This window comes from Gobio gobio, assembly GCF_949357685.1.
Source record: "Gobio gobio genome assembly, chromosome: 14".
In the NCBI taxonomy this organism is placed as follows: Eukaryota; Metazoa; Chordata; class Actinopteri; order Cypriniformes; family Gobionidae; genus Gobio; species Gobio gobio.
This window is the reverse complement of record NC_137107.1, coordinates 7,968,329-7,982,791: the sequence shown is the minus strand read 5'-3', so window position 1 is coordinate 7,982,791 and position 14,463 is coordinate 7,968,329. Positions and strand designations below refer to the sequence as shown.

Below are 14,463 nucleotides of genomic sequence, written 5' to 3'. Positions count from 1 at the left end.
GGTTTGACACGTGAACCGAATCATGATTCGACTCGCTGATTCAAAACGCTTCAAAGCTGTTTTGAAATCGGTCATCACTAAATAAGTCGTTATTTAGGTTTTTTTTGCACACAAAAACTATTCTCGTCGCTTCATAAAGTTATTGTAGAACCACTGTAGTGAGATGGACTTTGTAACGACGTCTTTAGTGGCTTTTATGAGAGTCTTTCTTGAGAGTGTAAAGTGCATTGAGCCAATGGAGGCCTTTCAGAGCCATCAGATTTACACTAAAATATCTTCATTTGTGTTCTGAAGATGAACGGAGGTCTGACGGGTGTCGAACGACATGAGGGTGAGTCATTAAGGACCGAATTTTCATTTTTGGGTGAACTAACGCTTTAAGTGGTTTAAGTGGTTCATCTATAATCTTACTGGTCCATTTAACAATTTGGTTTAAATCATTTTTGTTCTTCAAAGACAAATTACCAAACCACGCCACAAGGGAGAATGACAAGATCAATTCAATAAAAGTTTGATGGAAAAGGGTCATCATGGATTTGTCAATGTGAAATCTGGATAGGTTTCTAAAGTCGGGTGCACACTGTGCGATTTATAATAGTCCTTTACGTTTGTTGCTTGTCAGACTGTACAAACATGATCCCCGCTGTAAGCCTTGTCACACTGTAAGATCTCAGTTGTCATTATTGTCAGACTGTATGATAGTCAAACTATAAAACTCGTCCAGAGTTTTAGATCATCAATCAATGGCGCGTTTGGTGACAGTGAGCCGCATTACATGCGGGATTGAAATTGTGACTACAAAGAAATCTCTCGCGCTCATTTTGGTCATAGTTTGTCTTGAAAAACAAAGATAATTTGACGGTCATCGTAGGAGAAGTCACACTGCAGTACTGTGCACCAAATCTTCTGACACTGCCAGAATTTTGTCTGAGGTCAAATTTGATCTCAATTACTTCATTACTTATTTATTGAAATTCCTCCTTTTGTATTTCACTCACAAAATAGCAGCATACAGGTTTTAAATGAGCAAATAATGACTGGCATATCATGCAATTATTTTGATTACAAATGTTAACACATTTACGGCCTTACCGTTCACAGTTTTGATTTATACATTCGCAATTTACACATTTTATCGTCAAATATTCTCAAAAATGAGTCTCTCTCGCTTCCCTGAAACTGTAATCATGACTATTTATTTATATTGAACTAATTTATGTCAGAGAGCATTGTATCGGAATGATTCAACTAAACATTGAGGACTATTATGATGATGGACTGTGAAACCTTTACACCAGACCAGGCAGTGCATTTAAAACATGTCATATGAGTGGAAATAGTGTATAGACAGCTAATATATAATGAAATTATACAGTAAAAATAATACATTTATAATAATAAAACTGTTATTTACACATATGCCACACAGAGACAGTTTTATCCAACTGAAGGTCATTACGGTCATGAATATATACGTCAAAGATGACTAACTCAGAAAAGGTTTATTTAACTCGGGTGAGAGGCGACATCTGTGAAAGCTCAAACGTTACACTGCTGACATGCTCACACTGCTGTGGTTTATTATTTTATCAGACATTTCAATTGTTTCTCAGGAACCTCAGGAAACTTCTCCATAAAGTTGTTTGTATTCACACAATTACAAATTATGAATATGTGAAATATGGTAAATATTACAAATAACAAAAAGATTCTTTCCATTATTTTTTTTAAAGATGGACGTGTTGGAATTGGCCCCATTATAAGAGAATCCATCATTCAAGATAAAAAAACAACAACTTTATTTTCAGACGATTTTTTGTTGTTAAATTATGTCATATTGTGTATGGCAAGCCATTTTAACATTTAATTCTTAAAACATACTAGTATCGATGTTCATGCTACTAGTACTTATTTATTTGCTACTAGTGCTTATTCTGTAGGTACTAGTGCCTATTCTTTAGATACTAGTGCCTTTTTAAAAGATACTAGTACTTATGTATTAAATACTAGTTCTTATTTTTTTAGATACTGGTACTCATTCATTAGATACTAGTACCTATTAAATAGACACTAGTACTTATTCATTAGCTACCAGTGCTTATTAAATTGGTACCAGTACTTATGCAATAGTTACTAGTACTTATTATTAGATACTTGTACTTATTATTAGACACTAGTACTTATTTATTAGATACTAGTACTTATTATTAGACGTTAGTACTTATTTATTAGATACTGTTACTTATTTATTAGTACTTATTCAATAGATACTAGTACTTATTCAATAGATACTAGTACCCTATTAAATAGACACTAGTACTTATTAATTAGCTACCAGTGCTTATTAAATTGGTACCAGTACTTATTCATTAGATACTCTTACTTATTCATTAGATACTAGTACTTATCCAATAGATACAAGTACTTATTAAATATATACTAGTACTTATTAAATAGATACTAGTACTTATTCATTAGATACTCATACTTATTCATTAGATACTAGTACTTATCCAATAGATACTAGTACTTATTAAATATATACTAGTACTTATTAAATAGATACTAGTACTTATTCATTAGATACTAGTACCCTATTAAATACATACTAGTACTTATCCAATAGCTACTAGTACCTATTAAATAGATACTATTAGTTATTCAATAGATATTAGTACTTATTCATTATATACTAGTACATATTAAAAAGATACTAGTACTTATTCATTAGTTACTAGTACTTCGTCAATAGATACTAGTACGTATTTATTAGACACTTATCTTTTTTAATTGTAACTAGTAACATTTCTTATCTTACTAGTTACAGCTGCTTTTTTACTTGTCTTATGTTATGACTAGTCAGAATGGCCACTGTAGAGTTCAATAAAAAATCTTACTAGTAACATTTAGTAATAAATAGGTACTAGTACTAGTACTAGTAGCATGAAAATAGATACTAGTTTGTTTTAAGGATTAAATGTTTAAAGAGCTTGCCATATATTGTGTACCTTTTTTCCTGGCCTGTGAGATGATATCAGCAGCACTCTTGCTCATCACTCGGGTCACATACAGCGGACAGTTGGTTTGACTGGCAATCGTGACGGCTCGAAACACTGCCTCAGCCTCTAGCTACACACACACAGAAACACACACACAAATAATGAGGGACATTGGAAAACAGATTTAGCTGCATCTCTACGTATCTCACATAGTTCCTCTCAAACATACGCTATGTTGCTTTATTTTTATCCATAACTAAAATACCTTATAAATCTAGTTTCCCTCCCCACTTTCATGGCTAACCTCAGTAAAATTAGATAAAAGATCATGTCTGCAAAAGATTAATTAGATCTGTGGGGCGGGCCAATTCTATTAAATCAAATTGACTCAATATTGACCCAGTGTTGGCCTGGGAAATCACAAATCTGATACCGTGCCTGTTCGACAGGGAGTTCCTCAGGGTTCAGTGTTGGCTCCAACCTTATTTAGTATATATATGCTTCCACTTGGCCAGATTATCAGGAAGCATGGCCTTCATCAGCCTTCATATAAACGTAAAACCAGACCATGGGGGAAAGAGCTTTTTCAAGTTATGGAATGCACTTCCCTTCACTTTGGTACATTTTTGGTACAGTTGATTAAGACGCATTCAACTATTGTTTAGTTTTTTACTATTCTCTCACTATAGTGCTTTGGGTTTAAAGGAACACTCCACTTTTTTTGAAAATAGGCTCATTTTACAAGTCCTCTAGAGTTAAATAGTTGAGTTTTACCGTTTTTGAATCCATTCAGTCGATCTTTGTATCTGGCGGTAGCACTTTTAGCATAGCTTAGCATACATCATTGATTCTGATCAGTCCATTAGCATCTCATTCAAAAAATGACCAAAGACACTTTCAATATTTTTCCTATTTAAAACTTGACTCTTCTACAGTTACATCGTGTGCTAAGACCAACTGAAAATGAAAAGTTGCGATTTTCTACACCTATATGGCTAGGAACTACTTTCTCATTCCTGCGTAATAGTCGCGGATCTTCGCGGCCGTACCATGGCTGCAGCGGCGCAATGATTGGTTGGTATTCTGTGAAACATGGTGGTAGTTACACCTTCGACTTACTATCACAGCCCTTTACAACACACAGAACCATGGCTAATCACACAGCTAAATCCACAACACAATTTGTCGGCTGCAAGCCTGAAACTTTCTCTGCAACTACACAAACTTAGTGCCGGTCACATTGAAAGTTACCTAGCTGGGGCTACTTTCAGACGCTGCGTTCCATCATTGCCATGGTACGAAGATCCGCAACTATTACGCAGGAATGAGAAAGTAGTTCCTAGCCATATAGGTGTAGAAAATCGCAACTTTTCATTTTCAGTTGGTCTTAGCACACGATGTAACTGTAGAAGAGTCAAGTTTTAAATAGGAAAAATATTGAAAGTGTCTTTGGTCATTTTTTGAATGAGATGCTAATGGACTGATTAGAATCAATGATCTATGCTAAGCTATGCTAAAAGTGCTACCGCCAGATACAAAGATCGGCTGAATGGATTCAAAAACGGTAAAACTCAACTATTTAACTCTAGGGGACTTGTAAAATGAGCCTATTTTCAAAAAAAAGTGCAGTGTTCCTTTAAGAAAAGCGCATTACAAATACAATGAATTATTATTATTGAATAAAATGAATCAAGTTCCTTGTTTCATTGTGGGAAACAAATATTATATGGGGATTGCAGTGATGTTATGAAATTATACACCACTAACAAGCCAGCAGATAAGCCAGAATACAACTGTTTTTGTGGTCACTGACCTCTTCCGGGCGGCTGAGAACATGTCCCTCAGGTCCTGTGATGCCCATCTCCAGCATACGGGTCTGCTCCTGAAGAACCAGCAAGACAAGTTTATTTTTAAACAAGTTTATTTTAAATAAGATTCTCTGTGACTCTCTGGCCGTTCACAGCTGGTGTTAAGATACGTTTTGGTGGATCAGATCACAAGTAGACGAGGGAGACACATTCCCGTTTACAGCTGGTGTTTTATTCCGTCTCTTTTGTCCACTTTTAGCCACTTCTGTCCGGATTTCGTTGAGGGGAGGGTCTATGGGCGGCATTGTTGCCAGATTGGGCTTGGGCGGGTGGACAAAATTTTGGCTGGTTTGGGGTCAGTTTGGCAGCTTTCAAAATCTAAATGTTATAGTCTAATTGGTTAATAAACAAAACTCAAATGTGCATGTGCTCATCATGACGTTACTAAACACACCGCCCCACGCAGAGTTAGCTGGCGCTGGTGTTGACGAGCACGCACTTTCAGCCAATCAGCGATCAGCACGAGCACCATTCATGAGCACGAGCACCATTCATGACTGACAGGTTTTTAGCGCGATAACTTATAGCTGTGTATTCAAGTGATCGCTATGCCAAAGTGGCATAAATATACAGAAAAGTTATCTACAGTAAAGAGTGGGAGAGGGAACCAACTCTCAGCACAGTTGAATGACTTCAATTGAAAAAGATAAAATGGTACTTATCAACCTTGATTGGTATGACAATAAAATTATATCACAATATTTTGGCAGTTAAGTTTTGGACATTTTTTACTTGGAGTGGGCGGGTTTTGGTGAACTTTTGGGCTGGAAATCATCGACCCAATCTGGCAACACTGATGATTGGGTAAATGTATGGGCTTTTTCAGATCTTTAGATCTAATGGACAGAATAAGCTTGCAGCTTCACAGTTTTGTAGTTTAAATGAAGACGATAACGGTATTGTTTTCAAAAATGTGCACATTGAAACTTGTTTTCAGGCCCCCAAAACGCCTTTGTTGTGTAAATGAATGGCCAAAACACATAAAAACTTTTCCATTTCTAGTTGAGAAGTTGTTTTTAGTTTAACTAGGGTCTCCAGCCGAGAGTTTAAATCCCGTCTGGCTAGCGCGCGTCCCATAATGTTTAGCATTAGGTCAGTCGGAGGAGAGTAGGGCGTCTTTTAGAGGCTGTTCCAGTGCATTTGACCACATGAGCGTTTACACTACGAGAGCAATGTGTTTTCAACTCCCTCTGGAAGTGGATGATAGTGGACAAGCTCAAAGCATTTTAGACCCTGTTTACACCTGTATTTAGGGTCATCCACTTGAGATCCAATTGACCAAAACAGCTCTTTTTCATACCACAATACAAAGTCTCCATGGCAAGGTGTCAAAATAACATTGTTCTTTCTATTATTTTAGTTATGTTGTATTACATTATTTTATGATTGAGTTTCCAAACCGCTCATTATTAAGTACTGAAGAGCTTAAGTGAATTGTTAAAGAGGATGTCAAGTTCAAAGGTCCCTAGACTAAAGGTCAAAACTCATCCAAAAGATTTTCCCTTCAACATGAAGATTGCAAAAGCTGCCAAACATGGAAATAGCACATCATCTTGTCGAGGCAGCAAAAGTTATCCACTTCGATGAGACAAGGCTTCAGAGATGATGTTGCTTAGCTTTATAAATGCATTTAATGGGAATGTATGGAGTAAGGAGTTACTATTTAGCCTATACTAGGCGTCAGCGTCAAAGCACCCTTGTGAAAAAGAAGAAAACTTTAGCTTTCTTTTAAAAACTAGTATACATATAATGTACTTGAAGAAATGTGTAAGTTCAAACTGAAATGCTTTCAGACAACTGTATGTTAACTGCAAAATACATCAAAATGTATTATAGTTTAAATTTATATTAAATGGAATTTGTTCAACTTCTGTTGTCTTTAAAATATGGTTAAAGTGTACTGCCGAACGTACTGCCTAGCATTTATGGCAAACTAAAATATACTTCAATGTCATTTCTAATGAAACTTGTATGTCATGATTTTATATATCTTTGTAATTACACTTTTTTAATGAAGAAAGATGCATTATAGATGCATATATTAGTTTTAAATATAATGCCAACCAACACGGGTGACTTCACATGTGCTTTATTATGTTCATCAACACATCAAAATAAGTGTACTTAAAGGGTTACTTCATCGATTAGCATTACGCTTTGTATCAGTAGAAACCCGGTAGTATATTCGAATGATCGTGCTTCGTATCTGCGGTCGTGGCGTAGTAAATGTGTTTTTATGTTATTGTTCACTAGTAACATTTGTTTCATTAAAGACTAAAAAATACAGTGCCTTCTAAAATTGGTTTACAGATTATTTTTCAGATTATTTTTGACCGCATTACAGTTCTGAATATAATTTAAATATGTTGATTTGGAATTATATTCATTGTGAAAAGTGAGAAATATTAAATGAATTATTCATCCTGCAAGTGGGTAAAAAAACAGAATATGAAATAAATATTTTCAGATCATTTTCAAAAATTTGCTTTGGCATTAGTGGCAATATAAAAGCTAATTATTCAAGGGTGTAGTTTTGGTACAGTCTATGGTTTGAACATTAGCTTATCGCTATTATCTCGCAAAAAAAATTACAAAAGCAAATAAAAATGAGGTCTGAGTTTCACAAACAAAAACCGAAGACAGGCTGAATGAAAATGTAAATCCAGCCTCTGTCAGTAGTTTTGCTTATAGAACGAGAGAAATAGAGCCGTTTCCCCGGTAACCTCAGAAAACAAAGCAGTGCTTATAAAACACTTCCCTCAGCCATCGCTTGTAAAGGTTGTAAAACCTCTCACTTGTAAAGAAACCTGCCCTGCATGCTGTGTCTGCGTGAGACCGTTGCTTACTTACTGTTGCTTAAAGTAAACTAACTTTACTTAACATTTTTCTTTTTTTCTACTATAGCATGATAGGAACAGCTTGCGCAAATGAGCTCTGATTGGGTGACATCTTAAACATGCGCACAAAAACGTTGTAGTATTCTGAATTAAAATATCAATAAATAAATAAAATTGCAGCCTTATGCGGTTTAGAAATCGCATGTGCTCAAATCGCGATTGTTTTACGATAGCGACTAATTTCACAGCCCGAATTTTATGGCTTTAAAAAAACTTCAGATGACGCAAATATCGTCATTTTGCGTCATCTGAGGCTTTTTTGGCCAGAGGCTAGAGACTACAGCCAGTAGTAGGAGCTAATTCCGCATTTTCCAACCTGCCCACAGGGGGTGGGATCTCACTCACAGAATGTAAATGCGCACGGCCGCTCGGGCATTCATAACGGAGCGGTGCGGAGCAAAGCGAGTGTTCTCAATGAATTCATATGAAAGTTAAGCTTCCATAGTCATGAACTGAAAACGTGCCAGACTGGACACGAACCGTGAATGACTGCGGCCGTGAATGAATGCCGTGTGGCCGTGCTCATTTTACTTTCGGTTAAGATTTCGGGGGTGGGTTGCTTGAATTGTGGGTTAATTAGCCTATTATTCATAATGAAAAACACAAAAACAAAACAGTACAATGACAAACTCCCTCTGATGAATGAGATCTGACTCTCGTTCGGCTCGTGCTGTACTGAGCAGACATAATCATTTTAATTGTAGTGTTTATTCTCTAACTGAACTAAAAAATGTTATTACTATTAAAATCAAAGCGACTGTGGGGTGGTACACGAGAGTGGCCTCGAAGGGCAGCGAAGCAAGTGCATTCCGGGAGTTCCAAAAATACATTTTCTGGCTTTTCTCAGTCTAGAAGGCACCAACTTCTAAAATAATTTCACATTTCTACAACATAAATGACCCAGTTTAAATACACATTCATCTTCCCAGCGGTGAAGTGCCCCTTTAAATGGGTTAATAAACCGTCATTAAAGTGTACTCTCTTTAAGAAAGAACACTATCTTATAGGGATGCCACAATTCTCAATATAATATTGAACCGTTCGGTACAGCATTCACGGTTCAATACGTGCTTGTGAATTGCGTTTTTTTCGGTTTTGCATTTAAATAATAATTTTTCTACACATTCTATCTAGGGCTGAAACGATTCATCGAGTTACTCGATTAACTCGATTACAAAAATTCCTCGAGGCAAAAATTCTGCCTCGAAACCTCGTTAAATTCCTATGACGCGCACTATACACGCAGGGATCTGATTCACACGGACCCGCTGGTCAATGTTCAGAAAGCACACCATAGCGCGTGATACAGTTTGAATTTAGTTTAGATTCTAGATGCCCAGAATCACTATAGTAACTGCATGTTTCACAGGTTTATACAGGTAAGTTGATTACCGTTCTTATAGCTGCCGCACACACACACACGCGGCGTGCGCAAGCCCCGAAGCCAGATCGCTTTCACTTTCGTCCTCATAAAGTTTGTCAAGTAAATGCGTTTAAAGCCTTGCCAGTTTGAATATTGAAGCGATTGTGCACTATTCAAAAACAACAATACGCAAAACTTATCTGTTCATTGCTCAGCTTTTTTCTGTGACACAGAGAGCCGAGCCGTGTCGCGTCTCTGACAACGAGCGCGCGCCCTGAAGGCAGACCTCTTTTCACGTGAAGATCGCGCAGCGCAGAAACGCAGTGTCAACACGTCCTTAAAGTCACTAAAGTAGCTTAGAAACTCAACTCAACCGTTATAGGCATATTTGAATACCTTTGAAGTGCAAACCACAGCTTCATAATGAATAGAGACGATATGAGTAATTCACACACAATCTCTCTCTCAAATAAATACACTTTTTGCATTTGTTGGAAAAAATTCCAACTTTAATAGTAGAAAATATTTACAGTAACACACACACACACACACACGCATGCCCCCTCCTCTCTCTCGCGCCAGTCAGACCAATCGTGGCAATGCATCACATATGCTTAAACTTTTATGTAGCCACGCAACAATAATTTCAGCGTTCACTGTATACACCGCGACGTGATGTTGTGACGTGATTTTTCAACGGATGCTTCACCTAAAATGCACCGCAATGCAAGTGATGCAAGCCAAATGCAGCGTTCTACTGAAAATTAATGTATGAATTTCTGCTGTACCAAACTGCAATGAAGGCGCGCACACACACACACACAGGTTTCTAGATTACCATAGCCAATAGGCTCACCCCAAAAATTATGTATTATTTGTTAGTAGTCTAATGGTAAATGCTGCAGGTGTAGAAATCTACATAAAAGATATTTACTTTGAAGTCAGGGCTAGATTACAGCATGAAACCTGTTGTGAATATTAATAAATTAAATTGCTTTTCCTCTTCATTTTCGTTATGCATTATTCGTTTTGGTTGTTTAAAAACATGCCAAAAAATGTATCCGATTAATCGATCGATTAAGTGCTAGATTAATCGATTACAAAAATAATCGATAGCTGCAGCCCTAATTCTATCATTTGCCTCCATCCCAATACTGAACAACGCGACATACATTCACATCACACATTAGTGGTAGAGTTATACTCACGGAACACTATAGTTATTCACAATCACCAAAGTTCATTATTTGCATGCGTTTTAAAGCCTTGCGTGATTATGCACGGTTTTAACGTGCGCTTTTCCGAGCGCGAGCACTAAACGCCTGTCAAACACGTGATAACTGGACTAAGTAGTCGTCTTACTGCGCTAATACTGTCAAATACACACAAGGTTTACATAAACACAGTCGGTTATGTCTAAAGAGAAAGTAAAATCGGCGTGTGTCTGTATATTACAACCCCAAATCAGAAAAAGTTGGGACAGTATGGAAAACGCAAATAAAAAAAAAAGAAGTGATTTCTAAATGTACTTTGACTTGTATTTCATTGCAGACAATATGAACACAAAATATTTCATGTTTTGTCTGGTCAACTTCATGTCATTTGTAAATATGCATCCTTTCCTGTCATTCAGACCTGCAACACATTTTAAAAAAGTTGGGACAGTAAAGCATTTACCACTTTGTAATGTTGCCATTCCTTTTCACAACACTTAAAAGACGTTTAGGGACTGAAGACACCAAGTGATGAAGTGTTTCAGGTGTAATTTTGTCCCATTCTTCCTGCAAACAAGTCTTAAGGTGGGCAACAGTACAGGGTCTTCGTTGTTGCATTTTGCGCTTCAAAATGCGCCACACATTCTCTATTGGAGACAGGTCGGGACTGCAGGCAGGCCAGTCAAGTACCTGTACCCTCTTCCTCCGCAGCCAGGACTTTGTAATGTGTGCAGAATGTGGTTTTGCATTGTCTTGTTGAAATATGCATGGACGTCCCTGGAAAAGATGTCTTCTTGAAGGCAGCATATTATGCTCCAAAATCTCTATGTACTTTTCAGCATTAATGGTGCCTTCACAGAAGTGCAAGTTACCTTTGCCAAGGGCACTGACACAACCCCATACCATGACAGACCCTGGCTTTTGGACTTGTTGCTGGTAACAGTCTGGATGATCCTTTTCTTCTTTGGTCCGGAGCACACGGCGTCCATTCTTCCCAAAAAATACCTGAAATACTGATTCATCTGACCACAGTACACGTTTCCACTGTGTGATGGTCCATCCCAGATGCCTCCGAGCCCAGAGAAGTCGACGGCGCTTCTGGACACTGTTAACATAGGGCTTCCTTTTGGCACAGTACAGTTTTAACTGGCATTTGTGGATGTAACTACGTATTGTGGTACTTGACAAAGGTTTGCCAAAGTAGTCCTGAGCCCATGTGGTGAAATCGCTTATAGATGAATGACGATTCTTGATGCAGTGCCGCCTGAGGGATCGGAGATCACGGTTGTTCAGCTTAGGCTTGCGCCCTTGTCCTTTACGCACTGAAATTCCTCCAGATTCCTTGAATCTTTTAATTATGTTATGCACTGTTGAATGTGAAATATCCAAATCTCTTCCTATCTTTCTTTGAGGAACATTGTTTTTAAACATTTCAATAATTTTCTCACGTATTTGTTGGCAAACTGGCGATCCTCTGCCCATCTTTGCTCCTAAAGGATTAGACCTTTCTTGGATGCTGCTTTTGTACCAAATCATAATTACAATCACCTGTTGACATCACCTGTTTCAAATCACATCATTATTTAACCATTTTACCTCATTACTAGCCCTAAATTGCTCCTGTCCCAACTTTTTTTGTAATGTGTTGCAGGTCTGAATGACAGGAAAGGATGCATATTTACAAATGACATGAAGTTGACCAGACAAAACATGAAATATTTGGTGTTCATATTGTCTGAAATGTAATACAAATCAAAGTAAATGTAGAACTTTTTTTTTTTTTTTTGCGTTTTCCATACTGTCCCAACTTTTTCTGATTTGGGGTTGTAGATGCACGCAGGTCACTCTTAAATGGACAGCACAGCCTGCCGCTTGTCCTTAAAGGGACAGTTCACCTCTAAAATAATGTCATTATTTACTCACTCTAATGTTGTTCCAAGCCTGTATTCATTTCTTCTGTTGAACACAGACAGTTGAATATCAGACAGCTGATGGTTGCCATTGACATCCATATTATTATTTCCTATAATGGGGACAAGCAACTGTTTGGTTTCCAACATTCTTCAAAATATATTTGATGTCCAACAGAAGAAAGAACTTTATTCAGGTTTAAAACAACTTGAGCGCGAATAATAGATGACAGAATTAAAAATTTTGAGTGAACTATTATTAAAACAACAAAAGACAATGAGAAAATCACTCGCTGCTCTTGACTGAAAAACTTGAATACAGTAGCTTTAATAAGAATCAATGGGCCCTATCTTGCACCCAGCGCAATTGACTTTGTACACCGACGCATGTGTCATTCCTATTTTGCACCCGTGCAAAGCGCGCTTTTCCCTCCACAGAAGCACGTCGCTAAACTAGTGAATGAACTTGCGCTCCCTGGGCGGTTCAGCGCAAAAAAGGAGGCGTGTTCCAGCGCAAACAATCCCTGGTGCTATTTTGCTGTTCCATTAAACAATTGCGCCACTGACCAGAAAAAACCTAGTCTAAAGTCAGTGGCGCGTTGCGCGTTGTTCATTATGCTATTTTAAGGGCGCATGCTTGACCATAATGTATAGCGTGCACAACGCGCATACACTTTGCTCATGTAATCTACACAGATGCAACAGTTATTTTTGCAAATCATAAATTGTTACACTAAAAAAATATTAACACATGAGATGACGGAAATCATTGTGGTGTGCCACGAAGATGTGAAAAAATAGGCATAAATCTAGCTTACAAATGATTCAGGCTAATTGTAATAATTAAGGATAAGACCTGTTTGCCCAATAGTGGCAAGACATATATGTATATAAAGACATCTGACAAATTGGTTTGTCCGTCAAGAACCAGGAAAAAAAATCGACTGAAAAACTGAAAAAACTGAAAGACTGAAAAAAAAAAGACTGTGAAATCACCTTCACACCAACTTCACTTCTCTGTCTTTCACTGCTCTTACAAGAACATCAGTCTCCTCGGCTGTGAACCGCTCCAGGCGTGCGCCTGGTAAATACGCCATAATAATAGCAATCCATAATGGAACTTGCGCACCTGCTTTTACAGGGAATGTTGGATGACGCTCGGATTGGTTTATTCACGTTACGCCCAAACCACACCTATGAATAATGAAGCTACTTCAGACCAACCCATTTTAGATTTGCGCCGGGCGCAAGAGCCATTTATCCCGCCGGGAAAATAGCAACAGCGCCGAGACCCGCCCACAAAGTTACTTGCGCTTCACGCTTTGAAACTTGCGTTTCAGATCGTTAAAATAGGGCCCAATGTATATTTTATAGTGAAGTCTATGTAGTGTTTTAATTTTACATTTATTCATTCAATCTCATACTTAAATGCTGCTGTACAGCTCTGAGCTGCCAGTGTAAATCTTTATATACATTTATTTTATATTATACTATACACTAGGAATGTGTACAAGGTTTTTTTTAAGTAAAGATTTTTCAAGTCTTTTAAGTAAAATAAAGAAAGAGTATTGCAATAAAAAAATAGTATTTTTTCTCTTTAACCTCTTGCTGTTCCTGTCGCCTAAGAATAGAATAACAAAAAACACTTGTGACAAACCATCAGAACCGAACCGAATACCGTGGTTAAAAAACAGAGGTATGCATTGAACCGTGGACTAACTGTATTGTTGCATCCCTACAGTACTCACACTTCTTTTTCACAAGGGCAGAGTCAGACAAACTGCTTTTGGCTTAACTACAGTATTCCTTTTAAATTGTTTTACAGAATCTACAGTAGGATGATGATGATGATGATGATGATGTATATAAGCAGAGGAACTGATGTTCAGAGGTAATTGCCAGAGGACAAGCATCATCTGTAATGGGCTAAGACCACCCACACACTGCCCGGCTTGATAATGTCCAGATGATTAGATACTGGATGAGGGAAATCAGGACATACAGTATCCTCCCACTCATCATGGACTATCCTCAGCTCACCCTCATTCATGGAAAAGGCAGCATGTCTTTGTGTCATCACATCACCGCTTTTCTAAACATTGCACTGGACCCGTGAAAGCATTTCATATCTAATTTGCTCTAGGATTAAATGCTGGACATGCAAAATAACCAAGAGGTCTTAATAGTAATGCATACTGCAAAACATATCTCT

General features: G+C 37.6%; 1 protein-coding gene across 5 annotated transcripts in view; it reads right to left on the bottom strand.

Annotated features, from left to right (window-relative positions):
- The window catches only part of dpysl3 (dihydropyrimidinase like 3), an 81,764-nt gene that overhangs the window by 23,295 nt on the left and 44,006 nt on the right, over positions 1-14,463 (bottom strand). For all 5 annotated transcript variants that reach the window (XR_013817961.1, XR_013817962.1, XM_079835831.1 and 2 more), the window contains exons 7-8: positions 4,813-4,881; positions 3,009-3,129 (exon numbers count right to left, since the gene is read on the bottom strand). Coding sequence is in view for 3 of the 5 variants with exons in the window: in XM_079835831.1 (XP_079691957.1) it covers positions 3,009-3,129; positions 4,813-4,881 (190 nt within the window). In the remaining 2 variants the exon portion in view is untranslated. The remainder of the gene's footprint in view (positions 1-3,008; positions 3,130-4,812; positions 4,882-14,463) is intronic.